The 15,910-nt window shown below is 56.2% G+C and overlaps 5 protein-coding genes across 5 annotated transcripts; 3 read left to right on the plus strand and 2 right to left on the minus strand.

Moving 5' to 3' along the window:
* Nucleotides 1–218: 218 nt before the first annotated feature.
* On the minus strand, nt 219–1,298 carry BU26DRAFT_486515 (uncharacterized protein; the record flags this gene model as incomplete). Its single annotated transcript, XM_033825920.1, has 3 exons — nt 219–485; nt 536–706; nt 757–1,298. 2 exons carry the CDS (start codon nt 1,296–1,298, stop codon nt 622–624), a joined length of 627 nt encoding a protein of 208 aa, XP_033682077.1. The 3' UTR covers nt 219–485; nt 536–621.
* A 3,181-nt stretch (nt 1,299–4,479) lies between these two features.
* BU26DRAFT_341216 (uncharacterized protein) lies at nt 4,480–6,361 on the plus strand. Its single transcript, XM_033822314.1, has 3 exons — nt 4,480–4,733; nt 4,792–5,268; nt 5,481–6,361. Exons 1-3 carry the CDS (start codon nt 4,597–4,599, stop codon nt 6,247–6,249), a joined length of 1,383 nt encoding a protein of 460 aa, XP_033682078.1. The 5' UTR covers nt 4,480–4,596; the 3' UTR covers nt 6,250–6,361.
* A 112-nt stretch (nt 6,362–6,473) lies between these two features.
* Nucleotides 6,474–8,078, minus strand: BU26DRAFT_430327 (protein phosphatase 2c; the record flags this gene model as incomplete). Its single annotated transcript, XM_033823872.1, has 1 exon — nt 6,474–8,078. The coding sequence occupies one exon, from the start codon at nt 8,076–8,078 to the stop codon at nt 6,474–6,476; it is 1,605 nt and encodes a 534-aa protein (XP_033682079.1).
* A 1,290-nt stretch (nt 8,079–9,368) lies between these two features.
* Nucleotides 9,369–12,754, plus strand: BU26DRAFT_341252 (ARM repeat-containing protein). The gene is made up of 8 exons (XM_033822315.1): nt 9,369–9,524; nt 9,582–9,640; nt 9,724–10,527; nt 10,594–11,439; nt 11,487–11,819; nt 11,874–12,117; nt 12,163–12,271; nt 12,322–12,754. The coding sequence occupies exons 1-8, from the start codon at nt 9,485–9,487 to the stop codon at nt 12,572–12,574; spliced, it is 2,688 nt and encodes an 895-aa protein (XP_033682080.1). The 5' UTR covers nt 9,369–9,484; the 3' UTR covers nt 12,575–12,754.
* Nucleotides 12,755–14,909: 2,155 nt separating this feature from the next.
* BU26DRAFT_520348 (ADP-ribosylation factor 6) lies at nt 14,910–15,809 on the plus strand. Its single transcript, XM_033829272.1, has 2 exons — nt 14,910–14,998; nt 15,094–15,809. The coding sequence occupies exons 1-2, from the start codon at nt 14,950–14,952 to the stop codon at nt 15,705–15,707; spliced, it is 663 nt and encodes a 220-aa protein (XP_033682081.1). The 5' UTR covers nt 14,910–14,949; the 3' UTR covers nt 15,708–15,809.
* Nucleotides 15,810–15,910: the final 101 nt, after the last annotated feature.

Raw genomic sequence — 15,910 nt, forward strand, 5'->3', positions numbered from 1 at the left:
ACTGGGCATTAGGTAACATAAATGCGCTGCAAAGGATTCACAGTACCGTGGCCACGGTTCCGGGACTCTATTCGAAGCTTGTCATTTTTCCTCCACCGCTACCCATTGGTCTTCCTCGCACGCGGAGCCTCAGTCTGGAGGCAAAAGTAGCGCCGACACATCAACTGACTATGCTACAAGCACGTGCGGAAAAAAGGTTAGAACTTCTCAATTCGAGTACGGCTTCCATGATCACTACCCTGACGGTCGATTCATATCGGCTCCCCTAGCGATCCCGGTAGGTACAGGCGGATAACTGGAGCCTTCAAGGAATGGTACCAACGACAATGGCTGCCGTTTCCGGCCTTGCTCGCCCTACTATGAATACTGAGGCTGGCTATGCTCGCAGAAGGAACGACACATCGACTAGCCTCTTCTCCCTTACTTCTTAAAGTCCACGAACAAGGCCGTTGTTCTCATTCCCTGGACTGAGATGGAGACGCATACTAGCTCTCCGTTAGTTGTACCACACGAAGCATTCCCAGAGCCAACTTACCGCAACTGAGTTCCTTATGAGAGACGTTCTTCAGCAGTATATATCGACCAAGAGCCCAATCTGCACTTATTGACGCGCATTCACGTTCAGGGGAGAATTGCTAGTATCATCGCAAGGAGCGGTACGACCAGCAGTGCAGCGCCGGGAGTCGAGAGGCCTTTCGATGCAAATCTACGTCCGTGTAAGTATCATCGTTGCAGTCGACCGAGGCTCTATTTTACCCTTCGACTCCTTTTGCGGTCTGATTGTTGTAGCCATTCGAACCCGCAGCGACAACGAGGAACGCATTATTCGTATAGCCAGTATTGTTCGTGTTGTCCTTCGTCACAAGATCGCCCCAAAAGACGCACTTGATGTAAGTAGTCGACGGCGGATTCGGGCACTCTGAACCCACTTGCAGGGTAGGATTCCGCTCGAAGAAGATATTGATGGCCTGGCAGCTCTCCTGCTCGTCGCATTTCGAAGCGCAGAGGGTGGTGTCGTACGAGTCCAGTGCGACGTAGCCTAAATAGCCGTTGGCGGTGGTCGAAGCGTGCAGGTTCTTGAAGGATTGCTTGTAGCCAGATGGCGTCGGCGCCTTGTTCGCTGCAGACGCGAGTTCTTCGGAGTTGAGGAATGCGTACGGGCTGTCGGGAGAGGGGACGGGTCCTTTGCCCTTGGGCATTGCGCTGCAGTCTCCACCGGATCGCTTTCCCAGGTCGAACTTATGTGCTCGGACGAGCACCGACGCTCCGAGGAGCGCGAGGAAACAGAATGGACGCATTATGAGAATGTACTAGACGTTGACAATGTCGGCGGCTGCAGCGATAGCGCAGGGTGGGGACGACACTGACATTTATAGAAGAATAAGGGGACCACGAAAAAGTAAAGCACCAACTCTTCTTTCGGCGGAGCCTGAACGCGCTCGTAGAAATGGTGGAGATTGCTAGCACGGTACCTGCAGAGTGCTAAGCTGGCCCGGGATGGCGATTCGCTGTGTGAGGAGTGGGCGTTCTTAGCTCCAAGCCGAGGGAACCCAAAAACAATAGTCGGATCGGTCGGTGGTGAAGGTCAGAAGTCAGGGCGCCCGACAAACTCATGTGGTGCAACAGCGTAGCTTCCTTGTCAAACTGCTCCTAGAGGTTGCGTTGGGTTGATGTGGGAGCTGCAATGGTGGCTACTCGATGGGGGGAAGCTCCTAGGCGGTGTCGCGAGTTGATCGCCGTGCATCTTGAACACGGCACAAGTGACCTCCAGTGCCTCTTTCAACGGACTATTTCAGAGCAGTCACTGTAAGAGGACTACTTAGAATGCTTGAGAGCTGGCGGTGGAGGTTGAAAGAAGGAACAGAATGTGGTGTGGGGATCTCAACGGAGATCAGCCGGACCGTGCACTGCTTGGCGGCGCTTTTCTTGACGACCGCGCACGTTGTCTCCAGACTGGAAAGCATTTTCGAAGCATTATCAGAAGGGGCGCCATGTGGTGCCAAAGACTTGTATGAAACATCGTCTTTGGGTGATGTGCCGTTCGAAGACTTCATCATCGGATTCCTCTCCACGCTCTCCGCCGCCATCATCAACCGCACAGTAGATCCTCCCTTCATCCATCTAGCACCCTCAAATAGCCTTTTAAGCCGCCCACAACTCCCCTGACCCCAGCACCGCATCCCCCGCACTTCCAGCGAATTTACCCTGGCGCGCCCCACGCACACTCCGACTTCGGCAATGCGACCCATACGCCGCATCATAACCGGAAATTGATGAGCACAACACCACTCGAACCAAACTTCCTACCTCCAGAGAACGTTTCTCGAAGCTTTTCTCATGCGACGCGAGCTTTGTTTAGTATAAAAGAATAGTGGATAGATTATTATAGCAGGAAGATCCTTGCTCTTAAATTTGGAGTTAAGAGGGCGCGGTAAGGGATCGGGAGCGTGGGGATGTGGAAGGTGCGGGTAGGTGCAGGATGGGCGGCGTGTGAATGTGGGGTGCAGATTGACGAGATCTGTATGGTGGGGTGCGGTGATATGGGTTGGTAGTTGGTACGTCTCCAAAGGACGGATGTTGAAGATGCTAGATGGAGACTCCGAGGACTGTGACAATGAGGGTCATTCATGAAAGGGATGAACAAAGAGCTTGGTTCACGCGTGGGCAGATACCTGGGAGATTGAGGGATGTTATGGTACCGCCTGATACGGCGCAGCTGGACGCCGTGGTGGACAACATGAGCGACGGCTCCGCACTTCCTCCTTATCCAGTCCTTCCCAACTTCCTTCTACTGGAGGTGCACCCGTTCTTGTTTCCCGTTAAATTTCTTTCATTACCCTATCTCCGTGAAGAAGAGAAGGAAGCACATCACCTGTGACCGCTGTCCTGCCCACAACGACGCAGATCTTTCGAGGGGGAGGCTATGGTTCGAGCAAGAGCTGGCCTACCCTCCCGAGTCGGCAATACGATTCATCGTTTCGGAGGCGGAAACGTTCCGAGGTCTTCTCCAATAAAGGTATCCCGATGATGTGTATGATGGAAGCAGTTTCGATGAGCGGTCCCCTTGACGGCCTCTGCTGGGACGAATAGACCAACCGGCTTTCCGTTTACGGTGGTGTGCCAATCCAATGACGATGCATCTGACCGCCCTTCCCGTTTGTTCCGCCTATGCCGATACGAAGCGTTCTACAGCGCTAGGGTATTCCAACGGTATATATTTCGACCAACCCAAGGTCACTCTTTTTTCTTCTGCTCTCCTCAGTCGAGTTTCACGATACGTTCGGCCTCGGAAGTTACTCCAGAAGACCTCCGACAGGCGGAGAACTAGGACATGTCGGTGCGTTGGCCCGCCCCCTCTTTAGCTCAGCGCAGTCTCTAACCTGTACCACCGCCTTTGCAGATAACCCAGCCTCAACAGTCATCGTCTTCCATTACTGCCTCTTCACGCATGTCCAATCAGCATCATCGACGGTCCATCCAACAACGTCGTGTCTCATTTGGGGTTCACAGCCCCGCATGCAAACCGTAAACCTCACCATGCACGTCCGCCCGCTGGGTGGCAGCCTGGGCATTATCGAGAGCACGGACGTGAGCGTTCGTGTATAAGTCGAAGGCATCATCAGAAGAGCTTGGGTTCGTGGTACAATGGCCATAGCAGGCTCCGGTTCCTGGCCCGAGAGCTCCCCCCGCGCGTTGGGTGGACGTGCGTGCTCTTAGGCACCGAGCCGCCACAGCATTAGAAGAGCTTGGAGACAAGACAGAGTCAGCAGAGAAACTCAACTTTGCGGTGCATTGGCCACAGCATTCTCCAATCGCTAGCTTGAGGACAATTCCCGCATGTTGGATGGACGTGCTTGCAGTCAGGCACCAAGCAGGGACAGCATTATAAGAGCTTCGACAGCACCCATATCAGGACCGCAGACTCGCAGACTCGCAGACTCACTCTTGACTTTCTTCCAATCCGCCGCCTCGAGATCACACTCCGGAGAGGTTGAACGTCGTTTGTTGTCTGCACTGCTCGCTTTTCGCCCGCCTTCGTTCCCGATCGAGTGAAAGCGACGACACCAGATCACAACGACTCCCAGATCACAAACTCATCTATCACGCAATTCTACCCGCTTCCACCGCGCTCCTTCTTTGTGATCTTCGGCCAGATCACAACTTGTACCAGATCACTCGCTTAGCGCCCACACCTGCATAAAAGGTCTGATTTCCCTCGAGCCTGCTTCTTCTTTTTCCTTTTTTCTCCAGCTCCATCTACATTCCACTTTGGAACACAGAGAATTCTGACTTCTCGGAGCCGCGCCTTTCTACACCAGCAGTGCAGGCAGTCGTCTTACGTTCTGTTCACTACATACTAACACTCTGCCTCTTGTGTAGGTCACGCGCATACCAGTCAGATCACCCATCACCATCAGTCACCACGACCTCCTTCGTCTCCTTCACGATCGACCATTCCAATCCCGTACAGCTCATCCAGAAGAGCTTCAGCCACCTATCAGTCTCCCAGCTACCCAGCACCCTATCTCAGACTCCGACTCCGTACCACCGAGCCTGAAGGCCTTTAACTCACGATCGACATCCCTCTTCCCCATCATGTCCGCCCCCAAGAACTCTCTCCCCGCCGGCAGCAGCCTCTTCGGAGACGGCAAGCAGCCAGTCTCCCCGGCCGCCAAGATCTCCTACCGGCCTTCGGGCATGGACTACAAGTCCACGTACGAGATCACGTACCGGTAGCTATCCTCCCTTTACTGATCCCTCTTCAGTCCTATAGCTAATTCTTGATGACAGTGGCGCCGAGCTCGCCGCCCTCAAGGCGCAGGTCTCCGCCCTCCACCGCGAGATCGCCGCCACCCGGGCCGCCACCAGCAAGGCCCTCGCGTCGAAAGACGCCAAGATCGAGTTGCTGGAGGCCGAGCTGGCGCTCCACCGAGGAGCGAAGCCGCCTGCCGCCCTCGCCCTCGCTGGACGGGGGGTCGTCCTCGACGACCCCTTCGTGACCGACAACCGTCCCCCGCAGCTCGCCTTCAAGGCACCGCCGCGCCGTCCCGCTCCCGCTGCTGCCCAGCAGCAGCCACTGTCGCCCTCCGCCCCGCCGTACTCGCCGACGACCGCGATCGGGGCCCGGCGGTCCTACCGCTGGGACCCACCGGTCATGGACCTGTCCCCGCGCCGCCCGCACCACCACCGGACGAGGACGCCGGAGCAGCGGTTCCTGGGGGGTGGCGCCCCTGTCTTCACGGCGGGCATGGAGCCCCAGAACGACCGGTGGGTAAACATGGTTCTTTTCTGAGCCGTTTCCGTGCTTGGGTGGAGTGAGGAGACGAGAGAGAGAGAGAAGAGAGAGATTTTTTTTTGTATGATTACGATGATGAGGGAATGAAGAAAAAGTCTTTTTGTTTGCGTCGATGATAGGGTTTCCTTTTACTTGTCTTGCTTTTCAGTGACCAAGTCAGTGCTAACGCGAGCGCGACGCATAGTTGCCTACTCCATGACTTCTTCGAGTCCATCCGCGCGTGGGCTTCCACGTACACGAAGCCCCTTTCCCCCTCCGACATCACGAAAACTTGCGCCCAGATGCCCTCTCTCCAAGACCTCTTCGCGAAGAAGAACACCGACATCAGCACGCTCCTCTCCTCCGCCGAGCTCCGTGCAGATGTCGTCGCCGCCCTCGTCACCCGCCACATCGTCATGTATACCATGAGCGAGCACTTCCTCATCCACTCCCAGCACTCCTCCTCCGCCGTCTACGAGCAGCTCCTGCTCGACTTTGCCCTCTCCACCGACGCTGCGCAGAAGCACGCACTGTGCCAGCAGCAGTCCTCGCTCTACGCCAACCTCAAGGCGGACAAGGGTCTGCGCGCCTGGCGCGACCGCAAGGCAGAGAAGCTGAGTCGTGACCTCATCGCCGACCTGGCCTGCTTGCTCGCACCCGGCGCGAACCAGCACGTGCTGAGCGAGCTGTTCATCAAGGGGTACCGCATCGGGTTCCGGCTGCGCATGGAGGCCGTGAAGTGGACCATCATGTGGCCGACGGCAGGGACTGATCTCAACCTGCGGCATATGGTCAATCAGTCGCGGAATCTGTGTGGGGATGTCATGCAGACGTTGACGGTGCTGCAGAGGGAGCCGGAGAAGTTCTGCGTCAGGTTCGCGCTGACGCCGACATTCACGAAGAGTGGCTTCTCTTCGGGCTGTGAGCAGAAGGAAGTCATCCACTCTGCCCTCGTGCACGTAGGTATGAAGTAGCTGGAGGGTGTTGGTGGAGGTTCATAGCGCTGATGTTGAATGATGTATAAGTAGTTGAAGGCCTCTAGGTGGCCATGTGTACAGTACACAAAAATACATACCCAATACATGCACATCTACGCACCTAAACGCCAAATGTGCAAACCAGTCCCGATCTCGACGATGCAAACCGCTCTAAAGGCCCTCAGGATCCCCTATGCGCAGTCTAGTCAATATCCAACAAGCTACATTCTCCTCCCCCTCGGATCTTCCGCCTCATTCTTCCTCCAGTCCCTCAACTCCCGTGTCCCCATACTGCCCAACCCGCCCTCATTCCTCCTCTCCCACCCGCCGAGCCTCACAACCAGCGTCGTAGCATTATCCGCATCACTGGCGACCTCGACGGCATAGCTTGTCACATCGCGCGCTGCCTGCTCCGGCGTCTTCGCCTCCTTGACGATATCGACGATCTCCTGGTCGGATAAGTGCCCGGACACGCCATCGGAGACGAGTACGAGGAACGAGTATTCTGCGGGGTGCAATTCGACGCGGCGGATCTCTGGCTCGGCAGATACACCGATGCGTTTGGAGGCCATGTCGCCGAAGGCGCGTGTGTTGGCGAGGCCGGACACGCGCTCCTCGCCGAAGGAGTCGGTTACAAAGGTCGCGGCATATCGGCGTAGGCGGGTTGCTTCTTCGGGGAGGGAAGGATGATGGTTCGAGGTCAGTGGGACGGCTTGTCCGGTTGCTGTATCGCAGAGGAGGATCCGTGTGTCGCCGACGTGAGCGGTAACGATGGTAGACGGAGATGCTGGGTGCCAGAAGGGGGACGGCGTAGGCGTCGATATAAGCGCGATGCTGCATGTGCTTCCGCCCTTGAAGCGCCGTGACCCGCCGATGTTTTTGCCGGAGCGTGACGGATGGCCCAGGATGTCATCGTCGTTGATGGCGCGATCGGCACGAACTGGATCTTCGTCCTGTTTACCAACCTGCGCCGATATGAAATCGTAGTCTGCTTTCAGAAACGCGTACTCGAGGGCCGTTTCGATGCCGATGCCTTCGGAGGTGTTGTCCGGGATAGAAGAGCCAGGATTGGCACGCTTTGAGACAACCTCCTTCTCTGCAGGATGGCCACGTCCACCGGCCGACATGGAGAAATACTCGGGCTTGAACCGCTTGAAATAGCCACCCACCAGCTCTCTCCAGTCCCTGACTAGACACCTTTCCAGCTCCTCCGCCTTCCTTAGGCTTTGCGACTGCTGTACAGGTGGTGCGCTGCCTAATGGCTCTGCCGTACTATCAACTCCTCCTGGTGGCGGCTTTTCGTCGGTACCAGGCTTCGGAGGTTTGACAGGCTCCGTCCCAGGCGGCGTGTGCGTCTTGATGGCGTCCAAGCTCTCCCTTCCTGCGGTATGGCCCTCTGCAGGTCTGTCATCCTGGTTGCCCATACTGCTCGGCCATCCAACATAGCGCTCCATGGGGCCCTTCCTCTTCAGACTGCTCTCCAGCTCGAACAGCCTCGTTGCCGCTTCTATATAGCTATGCAGCTCCTCTCTGAGAAAGTCGGCGCACTCGCTCCCACCATGCCCATCGAAGACGCCAAAGTAGAAGACCTGCGGGTCGCCGCTTGCCGTACCCGCGGGTGTGACCTCGCTCGTGATGCTCCCGCTTCGATTTCGCGTCACAGACATGGGCTGCCTCTTCGCGAAGGCCGGAATCTCAATTGTGCCCGCCTGGAACGTGTCCTCGTTGTATGGACGCGTGCCCCGCGACAGCGAGACGCCGAAATGATGCTTCGCGCTCTTCAATGGTATCCTGACCACCGTCATCTCCCGCGACGCCCCCACCATTGGCGGCGGTGCCGCCGGCGATCTGTTTGTTCCCCGCGGCTCATGGGGTGTGCTCTTGTCTCTCGGTAGCCGGTGATGTGGCCCGTGGAGAGATCTCGAGTCCGGGTGTAGCGACGTAGACGGGAGATGGGTGATGAAGTACTCGTGGAAGCAGCGGCGCTGGGAGGGGCATCGGGAGGGGTGCGGTACGACGGCGCGGTCTCGATGGAGGTGGCAGCGATTGGAGGGCCAGAAGGCGGTGGGAAGCCTTCGACTGGCTGTATAGACGCGAATTGACGGTTTCCACATGCTGGACCTGGCTGCGAGGGATGCATCGTGGTGCTGTTCCTGGGCTCGGGGGGATTATGTCATGGTGTCGGCGGAGAGGACAAACATTTCCAGAGGGAGTAGAGTTTGAGGCTATTGAATGTTCTGCCGTTTGCACTCTTCCGAATGAACAAGACTTGGACGTCTTTAGGTGCTTTTCGCCGGAGCGGGGGAAGCTGGAGGTGTTGGCTGTCAAGTTGGTCGCGCTTTCCGTTCTTGCGGAACGCCGTAGCCGATTGCCCGCCTCATTGGGCGGCTGCACGTCACGTCTTCGGAAGCAGCAAGCACTCACGCAAGTGTGCATACAAGAGGATGTGTCCAATTGAGCAGTCTGGTCTCTTGCAAACACGGCTCATGATTCTCACGCTGTGAAGTCCCCAAAGGGACCGGACGCAGCGCGTTCGCAACGTGCTGTGCCGCCAAACCTGTGGCATGGCGGACGATTGGCGACGCCAGAGGCATGCGACAAGGCTGCTGCAGCCGAGTGTTTCTGCAGGGCACAAGCCGAGACAATACTGCGCATGTTTGAGTGAAGAAGCGCGCTGGCTGCGGCGGGCGACCCTGCCTCCTCCTGTGCTGTATTGTTCCACCGGTGGCTCTCGCGCAGGGCTGCAGCGGAAGCTGGAGGGAATCCGGGGCGGGAAGCAGCGACGGAAGCGAGCCAATGCGCGCGCTGGCTGGGCGCTCGGGCTGCCTTCCAGATGCTGCAGCGAAATGATGGGCAACAGCCGCTGAGGCAGCCGCGACCGCGAAATTGCTATTTACTTTGTCTTTGCGGTGCTCCTCCAGACGCCTGGTTTGTGCTGTGCTTGCACCGCTTGCTCTCAGCATATCAGCGGCCCGTCCCCTCGCAAACGGCGCACAGTAGCGGGGCCCCAGGGCAGAAAAAGTAGACGCGCTACCGCTTCACGTGCTTTGGCCCTGGCTACGCTCGACCTTCGTTCGCTTCAAATTCCCTCCCTACACGGCCGCCCACCGCAACTTCCCTCGACACCCCTCTGTCTCACCCACCGCCGCCAAAAGCAAATTCAACCCCGGCTGCACGCGTGCTCTCCAACTGAACACCCCTCTTTGAGTCCACCACCCGCCCTCCTGCAGTCATGGATATCAACCAGGTGTTGGAGGGGACCCTCTCTGCTGGTGCGTGCCTTCACCGCGCTCTTCCGCTGCCTTGCCGCCTTGACTGACCTCTCCCAGACGCCAGCATCCGCCAGAGCGCCGAGCAGCAGCTCACCCAGGCCGCCGAAGCCGACTTCGTGAGTGTCCCGCGCCCAGAAGGCTGCAGCCCTCCCCTGCGCTCCACAGAGAGCCCCCGCTAACAGAGCGCGTCTCACCGCAGCCCCAATACCTCACCATCCTCAGCAACGAGCTCGCCAACGAGCAGTCGCAGCCTCACATCCGAACCGCCGCCGGTCTAGCGCTCAAGAACGCCTTCACCGCACGCGAGTATGCCCGGTTACGTCAGGTCCAGGAGCGTTGGCTCAGTCTGAATCCCGAGATTAAGCAGACGGTCAAGCAGCTTGCGCTGCGCACGCTCTCGACTCCAGACGCCCGCGCGGGGCAGGCCGCCGCCCAATTCATAGCTTCCATCGCCGCCGTCGACATACCCCACAACCAATGGCCGGAGCTTATGCCCACCCTGGTCGAGAACGTCGGACAGGGCGCAGACCACCAGAAGCAGGCGTCGCTGACTACAATCGGCTTCATTTGCGACACCGACGACCTAGATCTGCGCGAAGCACTGCAGCATCACTCCAATGCCATCCTCACCGCCGTCGTCCAGGGCGCCCGCAAGGAGGAAGCGAACAATGACGTGCGGAATGCCGCCATCTCCGCCCTCGGCGACTCGATAGAATTTGTGCGGTCCAACTTTGACAATGAGGGCGAGCGCAATTACATCATGCAGGTCATTTGCGAGGCCACGCAGGCAGATGATAGCCGCATCCAGCAGGGCGCCTATGGCTGTCTGAACCGCATCATGGGCCTGTACTATGACAAGATGCGCTTCTACATGGAGAAGGCCCTCTTTGGCCTTACTATCCAAGGCATGAAGAGCGACGAAGAGGATGTTGCCAAGCTCGCTGTTGAGTTCTGGTGCACCGTCTGCGAGGAGGAAATCTCCATCGAAGACGACAATACTCAGGTACTACCATTTCCACTTCCCCAAACCTTTGACAAAGCAGGACGCCCGGTATTAATATATGCACAGGCCCAATCCGAGGGCTCAACCGAATTGAGGGACTACTTCAATTTCGCGCGGGTGGCCACTCAGGAGGTTGTCCCGGTCCTGCTTGAGCTGCTCGCCAAGCAGGACGAGGACGCTGATGATACGGAATACAACATCTCGCGGGCTGCTTACCAATGTCTTCAGCTCTGGGCGCAGTGCGTAGGCAGCGGCGTCGTGCCGCCCGTCCTTGCCTTCGTGGAGAAGAACCTCCGCTCAGAAGACTGGCATTACCGCGATGCTGCCGTCTCAGCTTTCGGCGCCATTATGGAGGGCCCAGAGGAGAACATTCTGGACCCGCTGGTTAAGCAAGCGCTTCCAGTGCTGATTGCCATGATGGACGACCAGGTAATACACGTCAAGGATTCCGCAGCTTACGCTCTAGGTCGCATCTGCGAAGCTGCGCCGAACGCAGTCGATGCTCAACAGCATCTCCCGTCTCTCATTGGTGCGCTGTTCAACGGCTTGTCAAGTCATTCGAAGATGGCGTCGTCGTGCTGCTGGGCGTTGATGAACCTCGCCGACCGGTTCGCCGGAGAGCCAGGGTGCCAGACCAATCCACTGTCACCACACTTCCAGCAGAGCATTCAGCACATTCTACAGGTCACTGAGCGGGGTGATGCCGATAACCAGCTGCGAACTGCTGCATACGAGGTGCTGAACTCCTTCGTCACAAACGCCGCTGGTGACAGCGTCGGCCTTGTCGCGACCTTGTCGAACGTCATTCTCGAGCGCTTGGAGAAGTCGATTCAGCTGCAGTCACAGGTCGTCAGCGTTGAAGACAAGTTGACGCTTGAAGAGATGCAGACGAGCTTAGCTAGTGTCGTCATGGTAGGACCTCCACCTTGAATTCTATCCCTGTGCTAATACGTATGCAGGCAATTGTGCAACGTCTGGAGGGCGACATCAAGCCGCAGGCGGACCGCATCATGCAAATTCTTCTCACTCTACTATCCAGCCTTCCGCCTAAGTCGAGCGTTCCGGATGCCGTATTTGCCGCAATTGGATCGATCGCGACAGCGCTGGAAGAAGATTTCGGAAAGTACATGGAAGCCTTCTCAAAGTTCCTCTACAATGCGCTCGGTAATCAGGAAGAACCTGCTTTGTGCTCCATGGCAATCGGTTTGGTTAGCGACATCACGCGAGCGCTCGGCGAGAAGGTTCAACCCTACTGCGACGCTTTCATGAACTATCTCCTCAACAACCTTCGGGTAGGTTTCCCCAAGCTCTGCACGCTCCATGTATTTACTGATGATCTCAAACAGAGCAATTCGCTCGGAAATCAGTTCAAGCCTGCGATTTTGCAATGCTTTGGCGACATTGCCCAGGCGATCCTCGGCGCATTCGAGACGTACCTTGCCGTCGTCGCTCAGGTGCTACAACAGGCATCACAAGTGTCTATGACCACTGAGGGCAACTATGAAATGATCGACTACATCACGTCGCTGCGGGAAGGCATTATGGATGCTTGGGATGGAATTATCATTGCCATGAAGTCGAGCAACAAAAGTACGTCCACGACCTGGCTTTTAGATCGAGCGCTAACATCAATAGCTGGTCTCCTCGTTCAGTATCTGGACTCAATTTTTGAGCTCCTGCGCATCGTTCAGATGGACACCAACCGCACGGAAGCTCTCCTGCGATCGTCCTGTGGCGTCATTGGGTAAGTTGAAAGCACGCTTGACTGTATGACAGTTCACTAATCGCTCCTAGCGATCTTGCTGAAGCTTTCCCGAACGGGGACATCCGGGAATACTTCCGACACGATTTCTTAACCACGATGACGAGGGAAACCCGTGCCAACCCAGACTTCAGTGGCCGAACGCGGGATACGGCTCGGTGGGCACGCGAGCAGATCAAGCGCCAAATCGGTACGTCGCTCCTAGGACCTTTCCTTACCTCTCGCCCCGCCATGCCCTCGTTCTACCAGCAACCGCAATATCCCCAGCATATTTTATATCACTGATCACCGCCCTAGGTGGCAATCAAGGCGTCATGGCCTGAAGGCTCTCACGCTGCCCTTTCCCCCATAGTGCCGTGTCGGTCCTATGCCCGTGAGTTTTGGTTGAGCTGGATACCCATTTTGGGACTCCTATCTGGCATTTGACTAAACTCCTGGTACTTAGGGTCCGAATTGTCGGTTCTATACGGCCATCACCAAGCTCGGGCGGACTATAAACGACGGATACCAGAGCTCACCCTGGAGGACCCCCGTTCCCGATCCGACCATCGTGGAAAGGCGCTCGCGGCACGCGTTGACGAGGTTATGTTTCCCCACAATTTCTCCTCGGACTACGGCGACGACACCGACGATTCCACACGCGCATCAACCCACGACCGTCGACTCCCCGGCCGTTCCCGAAACCGCGGGTCCAACTCGCTGGCTTTTACGCCAGTAATGGGAGCTCTCCCCCGTCGCTGGCATTAATCCGACTCTGCCCAAACCCTCCCGTCGCCCCGATAGACACATCACCGACCCTAGCCCTGGCATCCCTCGCAACACCCACATCCGCACCGCTTACCCAATCAGCACGTCTCCACAACGTCATGTAGCACAGAAGTCTTGTAAAGTGGATAGGCCAGAAGCGCCTATCCGCTAGGAGAACTATTCCGGAATCACTCAAAGCATTGTTTCAAGAAGAACGGTTTATACCACTTTGTCATGGATACAATAGCCCTTTTGTAGTAGTTGCCTCTAATTCACACACATGTTCACACCAAATCTTGTCCCTTGTGCGTTGGGGGTTTCTCACCGCCTTCGGCCCATTTTACGCGTTCTCTCACGTTTGCTTTGTTTGGTAAACCGTACCTTGAACTTCGCTTCCTAAAGGCCTTCGGCGACTCCTTGATTCTTAGATCATGGGAGTAATGAACTCCATAGTTGATACTGTGCTTCCCTGTCTTGTATACTATGGTGTGAAAGTCAAGCAAATGTTCGCGGATGCCTGCGGCTGCACTCTTGAAATGTCGTTTTAGTGTGCATAGGAGAGGATGTTGCAAGGCTAGAGCGGGCATGGATGTTACAGCGCGGAGTGGAAGAGCTAGAGTAGAAGGCAAGGGTAAGGTAAAGGTAGATTGTATATAGAGAAATAGCTAAGATAGGAAGAATATATTTTTAGAGACTATAGCAGGCTCTGCGCCTGTATGTAGAATGCTTTGAGAAGGGCGGGAAGGACTAGCTATGCAGGAGGGGAAGTAGACAGAAGTAGGAAGGAGTGTTAGAGAGCAAAGATATCTATACATGCCTAAAGGAAGCTGGCTACTGATAATAGAATGTGTGAGGTTGAACTCAACCTTGGAAAGGATGATTATATTCCCCGTAAGAAACGGATATCCTAGAGCATGTGTCCATGGACATCTCTTGTTGCTTAGATTAGCGGACATGAAGTAAGAGATAAAGGGTAGCGCTGGGGACTCACCATCGCAAACTATGCCCCATCGTACGGCACAGTGCCTAATGTGAGCATGGTGCTTCACCGTGCGGTATTGCCTCATCCCAGATGATACAGTACCATTTCTACCCCTCGAACTGATTACTTCGTTTTTGGCGGAAGACTTCCTCTGCTGCTTACGTTTGCGCGTCTTGTTGCGACCAGTCTCTTTTTTCCAGGCCTTGAAGCTGGACGTGGTGGCGCCGCTCTCTCGGTTAAGAAGGAAAATGGGCGGCCTCTTCAGCCACGGATCTGCTGGGTGTGTCGCTGAATATGGGACAAGGCCGCTTCGTTATGCTGCACACTCTGGTGATCCGCCCCTTCCGGTCCCCGTGCCGCTCAAGCGGAGTGATGCGGGGTTGGCTGGCGTGGTGCTGGGACTTGCGGCTGAAGCATTACGGAACGTGTTCAGAAACTCTTCGCCACTAAAATTGGCTGGAGGCGGTCGCTGATTACTTTTCATCTCGTGGAGTCTCATGTCTTCTCTGGAGTTCGGATCAGTGCTGTGTTGAAGCGGAAGTTCGATAGTTGAACCAGAACATCCTGCATTGGCTATTCGGCTGCATTCTGGTGTAGGCCATGACATTGTCCATCGCCAGGCGCAAGCATCGAACCGGTTGTGAGGTTCATCAAGGAGCAAGCGGTCTACACAATGCCGTAGCGCCGATATTGATCGCGCCTCGTGTCATGGTCCTGGTATGGGGTGTAATGATAGGCGGTGCTTTAGATCCTACAGACTTGCTTGTGGAGTTTGATGATATATCGGATGGGGTTGAGAAAAGGTGGACGGATTGGGGTTAGAGATACCCTGGGAAAGCTTGGCACTCTGCTAACCCCACTATCTCCGAAGAGCTCCACATCCTGGCGAACCACGAACGTGTGAGCGTGCTCGCAGCCAGCGCCCCAGACAATGTACCATCTCTTTAAATCAATATATCTGCATGCGACAAGTAAAGAAGGTATCTCCTCCCCCTCGCCTCCCCCTCTCACTTGCTATGCTCTCAACGAACCCATCTCCGCGACATTCCCCAGTCCAAGCTTACGTCCCTGTCAGAGTACTCCATCCTCCTCCTCGGCCTCGACAATGCCGGCAAAACTACCCTTCTCGAACAGATAAAAGCAAACTACACCTCTCTGAACCCAAACCTCAAAACCGTTCCAACTGTCGGCCAAAACGTAGCCACCGTCTCGCTTCCTCCTCCCAACCCACCTATCTACCTCAAGATATGGGACGTCGGCGGCCAACATAGCCTGCGCGGGCTCTGGCAATCATACTACTCGTCCTGCCACGCCATCGTCTTTGTCATCGACTCTTCGGACGTCGGGAACGCCACCCTCGCAGATCTAGGCAGCGGTTTGCATGAGGACAATGGCAGGTTAGAAGAGTGCAGACTGGTGCTGGAGAGCGTATTGCACAACGAGGACGCGTCGGGTGTGCCAATACTCGTGTTGGCGAATAAGCAGGATAGGGAGGATTGCGTGGAGGTTGTGAGGATCAAGGAGGGGTTCGTGAGGAAGGTGTTTGAGGGGGAAAAGGGCGGGAACGTGAGGGATAGTAGGGTGTTACCGTGCAGTGCATTGACTGGGACGGGCGTTCAGGAGGCGGTCGAGTGGTTGTGCTCTAGAGTGAGGTGGAATAAGGAGGCTAGGCCGCCGGTCATGCGATAGCTGGGGAGGATGGGAAAGCGGAGTTCGGGAAATGGATATGTAGGCGATATACCCTCGATTCTGTATGCTTGCATCTCATGGCTTTCGGAAATGAAATACTGCGATTCGTTCTTGATTCCGCGCCAACATAAAGCGTGCACGTCCATGTAGCGCCCATATCACGTGTTCCACGGCAAAAATTCAACGCTAAGAGCAAGATCACT

Source organism: Trematosphaeria pertusa (assembly GCF_010094035.1).
Source record: "Trematosphaeria pertusa strain CBS 122368 unplaced genomic scaffold BU26scaffold_9, whole genome shotgun sequence".
Taxonomy (NCBI): Eukaryota; Fungi; Ascomycota; class Dothideomycetes; order Pleosporales; family Trematosphaeriaceae; genus Trematosphaeria; species Trematosphaeria pertusa.